Consider the following 13163-nt stretch of genomic DNA (forward strand, 5'->3'; position numbering starts at 1 on the left):
ATCTCTATGGAAAAGTTCCCAAAATAATGATTTTGGATATTTAAGCAATTCTATAATCTTTGATTTAAGACAGATTTTAAACAAAGGGGATTACATGTAAGGATAAACTTCAATTTAATATTCCCTGAAAGTAAAACCTGTTATATAGAGACTCAATCAAAAATCAAAATTAAATAAAACCATATGCAAACCATTGTATATATAACACGAACTTTATTCCCATATATATGTTTACAATGTATTTTTTTTTTTTTAACAATGACCATTTAACATTTATAACATTTGAGAATATACATAAGTGTATCTGGACTTCTTATATCATTATCAGTAAATATATGAGACGCAACAGGACTCCTCATGTATAAAATTTTATATAATTTTTTGTTTTTTTTTTTTACTCTTTTTTTAAATAACATATAAAACGTTCACAAATTTTTTATAATTTTTTTTTTATATTACATACACATTTAAGATTTTTATTGTTACACATAATTTAAAGGGTGAGGAATATTTTAAAAATTTGATTCACAAACTCATATTCTACTACTAGACGTAGCATAAGCATTTGAGTGTTCTTAGAACAAAAAAATAATTATTTATTTTTCCTGTATAATTCTCGGGTTCTATGTGACCAACTCCTTGTGGTGGCTAGATCGATGCGATTGTTTCAGCATATCACTGTAGTGCGACTTAAATAGGAAAACGATCCCTAAAAACACAATCGGTGTTCCGAGCAGAGAACAAATGAGTTCTCCTGACACAGATGGTGCCCAGACGATTGCTGCATCTGAAATTTTAAAATATAAAATTTTCAATACTGTATAAAATGAATAGACAAAATAATCATACTAAGGCCATTTCGGGTATCCAATTTATAGAAGGACCAAAAAAGTCCAGTAAAGGGAAGTGTCCCTGTTGCCATTGCTACAGTAAACACTGCAGATTGTGAGATACTTAAAAAGTTGAATAGGCACGCTACAAAGCCCACATAGGTACAGATTAATATGAGAGCATAAAATCCACTATTTTGGCTACAGTCTACTTTAATGTTTTTGTGTCCAACAGTTTTTAGATTGCCAGACTTTGAAGGCAGATGATTCGAGGTCGTGTTTTTGTACTTTAGAAAGGCATTCTGAAATTAAAGTAAAAAAATAACTATATTAGGATAAAGACGCAAAAAGTTTTATTAAAAATTTATTAGCGGTTCCAAGTTTTAATAATTTCCAATTTTTCTCTTAGTATAGCACCCTGAAAAAATTCGTATTGTGTGACACTAGTTTTTATTTAAAAAAAAAAAAATGATCAACTTTTGAAAGTTGCATTTACAACGATATTTTTATATCGTATCAGAAATTGTTACACAAATTTAAAAATGGATGGGTACCAGGCCCTCTGAGTCGAAAACCTTATTTTTTTAAAACTAGTTTTTTGAATAAATTTCCAGTGATATAAATTCAGTGAAAATGAGAGTTTAACATGCCCCTGAATGAAAAATCTCAATTTTTAGATTTTTTTTCTTTGTCTACCTCACGAAATACTTCACTCTGAAAAATTTCAAGTTTCTACTTTCTACGATAACAGGAAGTGCTCCATAAATTTGATGATCTGTCAGTGATTGAGTGAGCCAGTTACGATTTTTGTAATTTTTGAAGCTGAATTTTTTTCTACTCTAGATTTTATATGTCGTTCGAAATGACTGAACGTGTTTTTTATGAGGTCAGCAAAAAAATACAAATTAAAATAGCTTTAAGATTGATGAAACAAGAATTTTTCAAAAACTTCAAAATTTTGTACTTCGACGGGCTAAATCCAAATCTGGGGTCGAATTACGGCATACGTTCGTTAACGTATGGTTGCTATGTGTCCCTATCTGTTTCTACTAAATAAATAGAGACACAAATAGTAAAAACGTTAACGAATGATCGTAATCGTATGCTGTAATTCGACCGACCCCTGAAGTCAGTTTTACCCGTACACCTTCAAAATTTTAAGTAAATTAGCAAAATCCAAAAGGATAGGTAAATAGGTCGCGTCGAAAGTACTGATTACTTTTTTGTATGGGCCGGTAAAGTTACGATATCATTTAAATTAGCAACCTCCTTAAATTCAAAATTTGTTTTTTTTTTTTTTAAGAGGTTGGTAAATTTGAAAACAGTTTTTTTGTCATAATTTTTGAACTAAGGGAGGGCTAACGAAAAATAGTGATGAAATTTGTTGGAATTACTATATGGTGAGTTGAGAAAGTACTAAAAAAGTACTATTCATGTACTGAATAATCAATTTTATCAAAAAAAAGAAAACCGACTTCCATGGATCAAAACTGGGTTTTATGGTTTTTCTCATAGTTTCTATAGCAATAACTGGATTGAAATGGTACCACACTGCAGGCACCACCTTTCCAATACAAAAAGAACTATCAAAATTGGTTCACCTAGTTAAAAGTTATGAGGTAACAAACAAAAAAACAAAAAATACAGACGAATTGAATACCTCCTCCTTTTTGGAAGTCGGTAAAGAAATCAACTCACACACTAGCTATTTTATACCTTTTTGTTGTTACTTTTCTAAAAAGATTGTATAGATTGTACTAAGAATGTAGTTTTTCTAGGTGGATCATCAGGCAAAACCAAAAAAAATCAATGATTTTTACACTTGAACAAAATATTTGTATTTTGTGGTTTTTAAGACGAAATAAAACAAATCGACTTAATCTTCTTAACAGGAATGTTATATGGACTACATTCAACCAAGTAAGAAGAAGAAGTCAAACAAGTAACATTTGAGGCGCAGTGCCCACACCAGTAAATTTAACGTTTCTAAATTATAAACTAAACAGGTCACTGAGGTGTATACGTACTATTTTTTTACACTGAAATACTATTTTTTATTATTTTTAGATGAAATCTAGGGCAAAACTTGGGCAATCGAACCATCAGGTTTGAAAATAAAATAAGCATTTGGTGGTGCCAACTTTACATAGCCTTCGCAATGGACTTAACAGACTTTGTTTCGTCCATTACATTACCAGCATCAAATAAATATATTTTTACTTGCTCTATAGGGCAAGTCCCAGTGGGTCCCACAATTCCGTCCGTGCGTCTGTACGTCTGTGCGTCTGTGCGGTTGTGCCTCCATCTGTACACATTTCCACAGCCTAAACGGGTGGACGGATTTTCTTCAAATTTGGTACAGATGATTTTTATGGAATTCTGAAAGTTAGTTTTTATTTTGTTTTTTTTTTTTATATCTCGTTTAGAACGTATACCTCCCATACAAAAAAGACGATATTACGAATTTCTCGAAAACGGCTCTAACGATTTTGAATAAACTTTGTATACGTAATATTTAAAGCAGTGGCAATAAAACTGCATTTTTATTTTTTCTCAAAAAAGTCAAATAACAAAAAAAAAAAATTTTTGCATTTAACAAAATTTTGCCCTAAATGTCGGGTCTTCCCCAATATCAATTTTTTTTTTAAATTTAGATCCAGCTTTTAAAATATACAAGTAGACTAACATAAAAGTGCTTTGAGCTGCAAGAGCAAGTACGTGCGACCCCAGTCGTGCATTTTATTTTTTTCATTATCAGACAAATTTTTTTTTTAACAAGTAAATCAAGAAAAAGTAAAACAAAATATCAAACATACCAAGTGTGAAATTTTATGCTGATGTTTGTTTGCTTCAATTGGAGATGATCTTGATGTTCTATTTGGATGAATGCTAATACCCTTATGGACGAGATTAATGTCAATGTTTTGCTGTGGCGACTTTGAGATGGATTTCATTATTGTCGTTTGCATCGAAGTGTTGTTGGAATTTAAATCGAAATTGACAGTGTTGGATGAGGAAATATTTAAATGACACTGAAACGTATGTTTTGATTCGATCCAATGCTCAGTAAATGTTTTGATCTGAAAAAAAAAAAAAATAAAACAATCAATACAATGCTCTTAAAATTAAATGTTATAAAAGTTAAAAAATACTTACTTGAGTGCCTGTAATTGGAAACACATCGACATAGCCAAAAAATAAGGCGAATATTGTACCAAAAATATGCACCCACATAGCAACATGCATAGGATGCATATTTTTTTTACTTGTCGAAGTTTCTAAATCGTTATCTCTTGATAATGCATCATTTAAAATTTTCTGTTGATCGTCATGGCTAGATACAAATTTGGATATTGTCTTGAGAAAATTTGTTTGCTTTGAATTCGTTTCATTCTGTTAAAAAAAAAAAAAATGTTCCGTTAAAAAAGTTTTCAGATGTAGGTACAGACTTTTACTTACAGAATCAACGAAACATCCTTCAAGTAAAGCTATATGCAGAGACCATAGTGATATACCGAAAGTATAGATGAGTGCCCAAAATGCCCGTCCTTGCCAACCGGTATGGGACATTTTCTCTTTAAAAGAAATCACATTTCCATGGCAGTGGAATTCATCACACAATCCATAGTCCACAGATATAAACAAACCAATAACACTTGTTGTAGCTGAGAAAATTTTCTGCAAACCCATCACTAATTTAAGAAAAAATAATATTTATTAAAAATATTCATAAAAATGTTTTGCAGAGTTGATTTTGCAGGTGATTACTTACATCGTGTGCAAAAAAAGAAGTAAAAAAGTAACGAAAATGCTAAAGCAGTTCCTTTTAAGGGATCTTGTAAATGACAAGCAACTCTCTTATACGATCCTACAATAAATAAAGTTGAAGCTAGTCCAAAGCACAAGGATATAAAAATTAATCTGTGAAGAGTAAATTAAAAAAAAAAAAAAAATTTATTAAAAAATAAATGAAATAGTTCTGCACTAATAGTGTATTGTGCATTTGGCTTTATGTTTAGTTAAATTTTAATTTAAAATTTTGCTATTCATTGACTTGTTAATGTTTTTTTTCACAAAAATCTTAATTTTATAAATCAAAAACAATACGATACGAATTTATACTTATATAATACTTAATACTGTGTAATACAACACAAAAAAAAACATGATTTGTATTTTATTTTCAACTCTTACTTTACAAAACGTTATTGATTGACAAGATTGAAAACTGTAGGCTAGACTTTAGCTTAACTTATTTCCTAACTGAACTGGAATTTTCGTTATTTCAATTAAACTGAAATTACACCAACTAATTTTCTCTCTTAAAAATGAAGATCAAATAATCAAAAATTCGGCGAAATTTTATTTTAAGGACCAAAATTAACTGTCTTTGCCATATAACAAAAATGGGAAAAGTTGTTTTTCTCAAAAACGACTCTAAAGATTTTGGTAAAAAAAAGAGTGTGTTGTACACATGTACACGCGACTGAAGTTATACTTCTCATTCAGTATATGTAAATGAATTTCATTTGATATTTTTAATTTTTAATATTAAATTAATAATTAATCCACACTTCGTTTTTTACATTTTTATCAGGTGAACACTAAATTAATTCTTTCATCCTCCTTGCGTCCATATAGTTTTCAATTTATTCTGTGAAATTTACTCATGTTGTGAGGTTCAGGACGTACGGTATATGCTAAACGAAAGTAAACGAATTGCGCATAATATGTGCGATATGGTTATTTTATGAGGATTGTGTGTGCTTGAGCACTAGTAGTAGCAATATGCAACTTGTCACATGAAAATTACCACATGCAGCTTGCCGCATACAACTTGCCACATTTAACATTCCACACTCAACTTGGTACATGCAACTTGCCACATGCAACATTCATATTTTTGTGCTAAATCAATAAATTAAAAAATAGAAAAGGTTTTTTAATGATAAATATCTTCGAAAAATAATAATTGAACATTTTTTTTAGTCGAATAAAAATTAATATTCAAAACATTAAAAAGGAATATACTTTATCACACAACATCGTTTCTATAATAATTAGTTTTCAACGGTATACTAGTATAGATGTGAGTCATAAGAAAGTCAGTACTCTAAGCAGTTTGAAAATTATTTGTGATGGTTAAGCGGCAAGCAGTTAAGAACCAACCTAAAAAAACATTAATGAGGTGTATTTTGGTATAGTAAACGCATATGCTATGACAAAAATAAAATTTTGAAAGACAATAGAAAAAAAGAAGAATTTTGAAAAACAGAATTTTCTTGAAAAATGCAGAATTTTGTAAATCAGAATTTTGAAGTCAGAATTTTGGCCCGCTCCCAAAAATTTCAAAAGGCATACTTCATCCGGAGATTACAATCATTAAATATTTATTTTTAATATTAATTTGTTATTTTAAAATCAAATCTTAATACACTTTTTTACATTTCTTATAAAATTACAATTAAAATGATTCCTTTATAAAGTTTATAAAAAGCTTCAAAGACAATATTTGTTTTAAGTTTCTGTTCAAAAATCAGGTATATAATATTTTCCATTAAAAAAAAAAAAAAAAATGCTGAGGGCATAATATTTCCAAATTTATTAATTACCACTGTCTCATTCTCCTGAGGGTAAGTAGACAATTGTCGAATAAAAAATTGACAAGAGTTAAAAAAAAAAAAAAACTAAAAAAATAAATATAAAAGATAAAACTCTTATAAAAAAAATTTTATATCCCCATGTATGTATCATCCTTAAGTTGTTCTTTAAACCATGGTTGTTGATCCTATTTGCCAGACAAATAACACTGTGATTGAAAATGCAACTTTTTTTTACCGACAGATGGCACTCCTATCTACTGAAGATAATTCGAGTATGCTGAACACGATGGCGTCCTTAGTTTTTCAAAGTTGGCTCAGTTAAGAAAGATTTTGAATTTTGAAATTTTCTGTTTTAAGCTCAAAATAAATTTGGCAATTATTGGTTTTATATCGATGTTAATAGACCAAATATATGGTCTTTTAGTAGAATTACAGTTTGTAGAAGATATTTAATCAGTAAAATGACTATTTTGAAACTTTTAAGCATACATGTTTGACTAAAAACTCTTTTCTCTTTGTAAAAAAAACTTTATATTTTACTCAGTTTTGCTTCGAATTTTATTATTTCACTTTTATATCTTATGGCCAATTAAATGACACTATTTTGATGTTATTTCCTACAAAAAAATCATCAAAATTTCATTTAATCTACATACATATAGCTATATCAATTTTTTTGCCAAAACTTTTTTTAAGGGGTTAGGACACTAAAAGTGTTGAAAAAAAGGCTTTTATTTTTTTTTTATTAAATGAAATGTGGTAGCAGAAAAGTTCTGAAGTACATATGATATATTGTTAGGCAGGTATTGGGTGTAGTTTTAAAGAATCATAAGAAAATAACAAAACAGCGTCTTTACAGTGAATCTGTATAAGGGCCTTTCCAAAAAAAAAGTATCTAGCTCAACGGCAAACAGCGCAGCTCAAGCAGAATAACATTTTCACTTAAAATTAAGTACAAAAATATTCAAAACATTACTTTGCATTAAAATACGTACGGGATTTTTAGAATATTAAAATTTTTTAATTTGGGAAGCGTTTGAATTCACAAGTTGTTTTTTTTTTTTTACTAAAAAATAGCAACCTTCACCTGCTTATAAAGTTTGATTTATTTAATGAATAAAAAATTCGTACCTACATTTTTCTTCGTGGGATATCTAGTCTTTTAAAGATTTGTCATAAATTTTAAGTGAACATATTCAAAAATTATGCTGCGTGCCGTTTTGTACAATCAATGCAAGTAAAGAGATTATCTGTAGACATTTTTTTGTGATATTTGTGTACCTATATAGTTTTTGTAGTTACACTCAAATACCTGGGGCCTCGCCGAGCTACATCAACTACATCAGCTACATCAACGACTTTAAACTTTAATATCTCCATTCCATCAGACCTTACGGATAAAATTTTTGAATTATTCTGACCACAGACAATATATTTCCCAATATTAAATGGAGCTTGGTTTTTGGTTTTTAGAGTCATCGATGTAGTAAATGTAGCTGATGTAGTTGATGTAGTTTGTCGAGAATTAGCTCCCTGGCCATAAGATATAAAAAAGAAATAATAAAATTTGAAGAAAAACTGAGTGAAATATGATGTTTTTTTTACAAAGAGAAAAGAGTTTTTTGTCAAACATGTATGCTTAGAAGTTTCAAAATAGTCATTTTACTTATTAAATATCTTATACAAACTGTAATTCTACGAAAAGACCATATATTTGGTCTATAAACGTCGATATAAAACCAATAAATGCCAAATTTATATGATGCTTTTCGATGATTTTGGGCCTAAAACAGAAAATTTCAAAATCCAAAATCTTTCTTAACTGAGCCAACTTTGAAAAACGTGTTCAGCATACTCGAATTATCTTTAGTAGATAGGAGCGCCATCTGTCGGTTTTTTTGAACTAGCACAGTGTAATTAATTGAAAGCAAAACTATGGAATCCCCAAATCATCTTGACCATATAATTTAAAGAGTCGTTCATTTCGTTCTAACTAAGTTTGTTTACAATTTTCTTAATCTCTCAAAAATTGAATGTCCAAATCTGAATAATTTAATAACTGGCCTAATATAGCGCACACAAATTATGGTTTAAACCTTATAAAATAAAAATGAGTATAATGGTACCTTAGATATCGTAAGAACAAGTTTTCTAAAACATTAACTTTTTGGGCTGTATAACATTTTCTTGGTAGACTTTGCCTTTACAACCATTTGCTGATACTGAACTTAAATATTTAAGTTGAACATAAACGCTCATGTGCCAGTATCCAATTTTTTCATTAGTTAAACTATAACACTTAACCGCTTAGATAAGTTTAAGCAAACGGCTGTTGATTTTCAACTTTAACCTTAAATACCTCAAGAAGTTGAAGTGCTCTAACAATTTCGAGGGCCGCTTTATATCGGTGCGATTCCTTTTACGATTCTTAACTTTGCCCTTCATTATATCAACATTATATCCTAGGACCTAGGTAGGTAAATATCAAAAACAAAGTTGATACAAAATTATATAACGCCATAAACAAAATTTGCAAATAGAACTTTATATCTGCTTTTTTTCATTCTATCCTATCCTTGCCAGGAATTCGTTAAGTTAAATTTATTTTCTTTTCATAAATCAATCAAGACTTCATCAAAGATAAATCCTGAAAGAAAACTCTTTTTTTTTCATGGGAAGTGCATAACATTCCAGCTAAATTTATTTCATGAGCTGCGAGCTGAGCTAGAAGTATATTTTTCATTCAATGTTTTTGATTAACTGCCTTGGCAATGATAGGCGGATGGTGTTTATGTTATTTTCTTCAATTAAACCCACACAATTTTGTTATTTCAAAATGTTTATTCCATCTTTTATATATTCTGACAGAATATGAAACAAAAAAACCAAAAGGAGTTTTGCCAAAACCAACAAAACACTGAACAGACAACATTACATACCACCAAGGACAAAACAAAAACCATCATCCAGCTATTCAAAAGTTTGTGGCAAGTAAAAGGCAGCAACACCCAACAACCGCACCTCCTATCTCTCAATCACTTAATAGATATACCTATATCTATATTTATATTTGTATCTTTACGAAAACATATTTTTTATGTTGGTATAGAATAAATCCTTTAGAATTGCCTTTGCGGCTTTACATCATTTATTTCCATTGAAATTCAAAACTCAAGAATATATAAACTAAGCCTTTTCAAATAAATTTTTTGTCTTCAAAAAAAAACATAATAAAAAGAGGAAAGAAAAAAAAATACGTTTTCAAGGACAAATGTCTTTTAAAACGTATAAATGGCCAAAGCCTTACAAATGCTTTTCATTTAAAAAATAAGAAAAAAAAAACATTTTATTAGGAAATTCATTCCCATTTACTAAAATTAGATGCAAATAAAAAATAAAAAGAGAAAAAAAAAATGGTCTCCATTACCATCTTGGCTTTTAATTGTTGTTATATTTTCTTTAGAAAATAATTCATTACCTAATACTAAACAAAATCCCTGTATTAATGAAAGAAGTTTTTTTTTTTTTCTTATAAGTATTTTGTATACTTTTATTTTCAAGTGGATTTGAATTGTTAATTAAGCAAACAAACTCGAAATGAAATACGAAATTCTACTTGCTATTCATTTAGGCTGTGTTTTAGGCAAGTAAATTAATTTTTAAATCCTTCTGAAGGAATCATGGTTTTTCGGAGAGTTAATTACGTATTTACTTAAAAGTATTTTACTCTTATATTTGCTATGCTTTGGATGGACATTATTTTCCTCTGTGGTTGTGTTCACAAGAAAATGGGGAAAAAAAAATAAACTTTTTACTTTTAAGTTTGGTTTTAATCTGCATAATTTGTAATCTGAATACAATTTGGTGACGCATGTTGTCGAAAGGTGTTGCAATTCAAAAGTTGTGGTGGAACAGGTGTTTTTTGAGAAATATTATCATATTAGAATTAAAAAGTTGATACTCTTTTGAATATGTAACAGAATATCAGTTCGGTAAAAGAATGCAATTAGTTGATAATTAAGTTACTTTGGCCGCAGTTAATTAACTGGCTTTTCGAATTTAGAGCAGTGAAAAGTCTTCTAAAAATCGGGTAAAAAATAGTTAAAAACCTTGAAGAAAAAACCTAGGCAACCAGTTTAATAGGCAAAAACGATTCGGCAATGAAATGTATCCATTGAAATTAAATTAAATTTAATAAAAGCATACAGAAAATAAAAAAATCACTATTCATAAAGACCATTTTATTCTAACCACTTGTAAATGAGGATATTTTTTTTTTTTATAATAAATAATGAAGAGAATGAGAAATATGAACTGTTTCTTTTTTTTTTTTTTTTTTTTTTTTAGTGGAGAGCAGTGGGGGAAAAATAAATAATTATTACTACATAATAATAGTTTTTATGTTTTTTTACTTAGAACAAAAGGATTTGTGTATGAGTTTTCCGTTAAAAATATTTGTAAATACAGAGACTCTTAAAATTTCTCAAATGATTTACCTTGGTGTTGTTAAGATAAATGAAATTCTTTTAACTTTTTAGTTTTCTATTGTCGTTTTCGATTGGAATCACTCAAGGATTCACTCATTCTGAAATCCAATAAAACAGTTTGAATTGCTTCCACTCAATTCTATTTTTTTGTGTTTGTGTTTGTTTTTCTGTGAAATTTAAAATGTCAAATATGGCATAAGACTTGAAAAATAATTAATATGTGAAGAAAATAGTACCTAATATTCAACAAATTAATCGGGAATTCGTTTTGCAAAATATTTTAAAAGCTTAATTTATTTGTTTGAAAATAAATAAACAAATTCATTTCAGAAAACGAAAAAAATTTGAATGAAAAATAATAATAAACAATGATTGAGTGTATCTTTGACATGTGAGTATACATGTATTAGTGCTTCTTGATTTGATTCTGATTTGAAATCAAGAAGAGAATTTCTCTTCTGAGAAGCGTTCTGGCTGTCATTTTCATGCCAATAAAACGGTTTCATAAGTCTTCTGAATGATTCCGGACGCTTCCGGAGAGCCAATCGAAAACGACATATGTTATTTAACCATTTGTTTTCCTATACTTTAAATCTTAAAAATACTTCATTGTACAAAAATAGAAACTGTCAAACTGTTGTTTCGATTTGCAAATTCTGCTCGTTTTGGATTAAGGCTTTTGTTTCAATATTTATTTAGTTCACTAAAATTAATTTTTACCACTTTAAACAATATCATGACATTTAATCTATTAAATTTTGAAGATATAATTGGAAATTCGGTCGTACTTCAGTTAAAAACAACCATTAGTCTAGGCGCACACATGCGATTTTAGTCGCGCGATTATTTAGTCGCAAAAATGGATCACACGGATTTCAATGCCGGTGAACACACATGCTTCCCGCGATTAAAAATTTGAAAATTGTGTATACAGTCATTAAAATTGTTGTCATCTAATTTGCGACTGAATAATCGCGCGATCAAAATCGCATGTGTGCGCCTAGCCTTAAGCTCATCACTGTGAAGTTTTCATACTGCACTAGCAATTGTTACTTTAAAATTAACTATTTTCTTACATTTTTCAAAAAAAAAAGTTGGTATACCATTTTTAACCCTAGACCCGTGTACTTAAAAAATTCTAGTTTACGTGTACTTGGGCACTGTGTGCCCACGAAGGTTTTTCCTATGAATTACTTGAAAATAGTGAAATAAAAAAAAATATTTTACAAACACTATTATTTTTTGTGATATTTTTTATTTGAAAACAAAATTTAAAAAAGCTTTTAAAGTAATAGGTAATTTACAACCACCACTTTTTGAAATTAATTTGTATTTCTATTTTTTTGGCGCTTTGCTGGTGGACCGGCTGAAGTTGATGGAAGTGAATCTCCGTCAAAATTTTCATCTTCTTCGGTTTCGGTAGTATCAATTGCAGTTTTGGTCACAAAACATTTCTCGCACACTCTTATGTAATGCTTACTGCAAGCTGCAACATAGCACAGATCGCAGACCGCCGTAGTTTTGTTGTCTCTTTTTTCTTTCTTGCAGGTATCACAACGTTGCTTTGCTTTGTTTTGTTGGATTGTCGGTAAGGTACTTATAGATGTAATTTCATACCCGATCAAACTCATTGCTGTTTTAACACTTTTTTGAAGAGTTGGCCAACATAAATTTCACCTCGAAGTGGATAACTGTTTACGGCTTCAACTATCCAAAAAATGTTGACGCCATATTTTCCTGGCTTGTTTGGCATAAACATTTTGAACGGGCATCTTCCCCTTGAGCCGACCAACTCTTCATCTACTGCCAGCTCCTTTGACGGTTGGTAAAACTCAACAAGATTTTGTTGAAACAAATCCCAAACGTACCTAGAAAATTGGTAAAAAAAATGTGTAATCCTATCAATCAAACATTTTATCTTTTATACCTAAATGCAGCTAATTTGTCAGTTTGAAGACGAAACGCTCTAGTTCTTCCGTCATCGAAACGGATAAAGCGTCGTATTTGTTCAAATCGTTCCAGAGACATAACGGCGCGGTAGAATGGTACACTTGTTTGATGAAAAAGATCCTTCGCTTCCACCCCATAGGGTTTTTCAGCTCCAGCATACAACAAAATTGCAATATATGCATATATTTCCTCTTCAAATTTGTCATACCATCTACGCATTTGCTTTGGGTTGAGAGACAAACGATTCTCCTCGTAAGTTCTCTTTGCCTTTCTGTTCGTCTCCAGCACAATAT

At 29.6% G+C, this 13163-nt stretch overlaps 1 protein-coding gene across 1 annotated transcript in view; it reads right to left on the reverse strand.

Annotated features, from left to right (window-relative positions):
• Positions 1-204: 204 nt before the first annotated feature.
• The window catches only part of LOC129909273 (uncharacterized), a 38978-nt gene continuing 26019 nt past the window's right edge, over positions 205-13163 (reverse strand). The window contains exons 3-8 of the mRNA XM_055986345.1: positions 4603-4751; positions 4290-4522; positions 3987-4223; positions 3647-3910; positions 850-1132; positions 205-787 (exon numbers count right to left, since the gene is read on the reverse strand). Coding sequence (XP_055842320.1) covers positions 624-787; positions 850-1132; positions 3647-3910; positions 3987-4223; positions 4290-4522; positions 4603-4751 — 1330 coding nt within the window. The 3' untranslated portion in view covers positions 205-623. The remainder of the gene's footprint in view (positions 788-849; positions 1133-3646; positions 3911-3986; positions 4224-4289; positions 4523-4602; positions 4752-13163) is intronic.

The sequence above is a fragment of the Episyrphus balteatus genome, chromosome 2 (genome assembly GCF_945859705.1).
Source record: "Episyrphus balteatus chromosome 2, idEpiBalt1.1, whole genome shotgun sequence".
NCBI classification, from domain to species: domain Eukaryota; kingdom Metazoa; phylum Arthropoda; class Insecta; order Diptera; family Syrphidae; genus Episyrphus; species Episyrphus balteatus.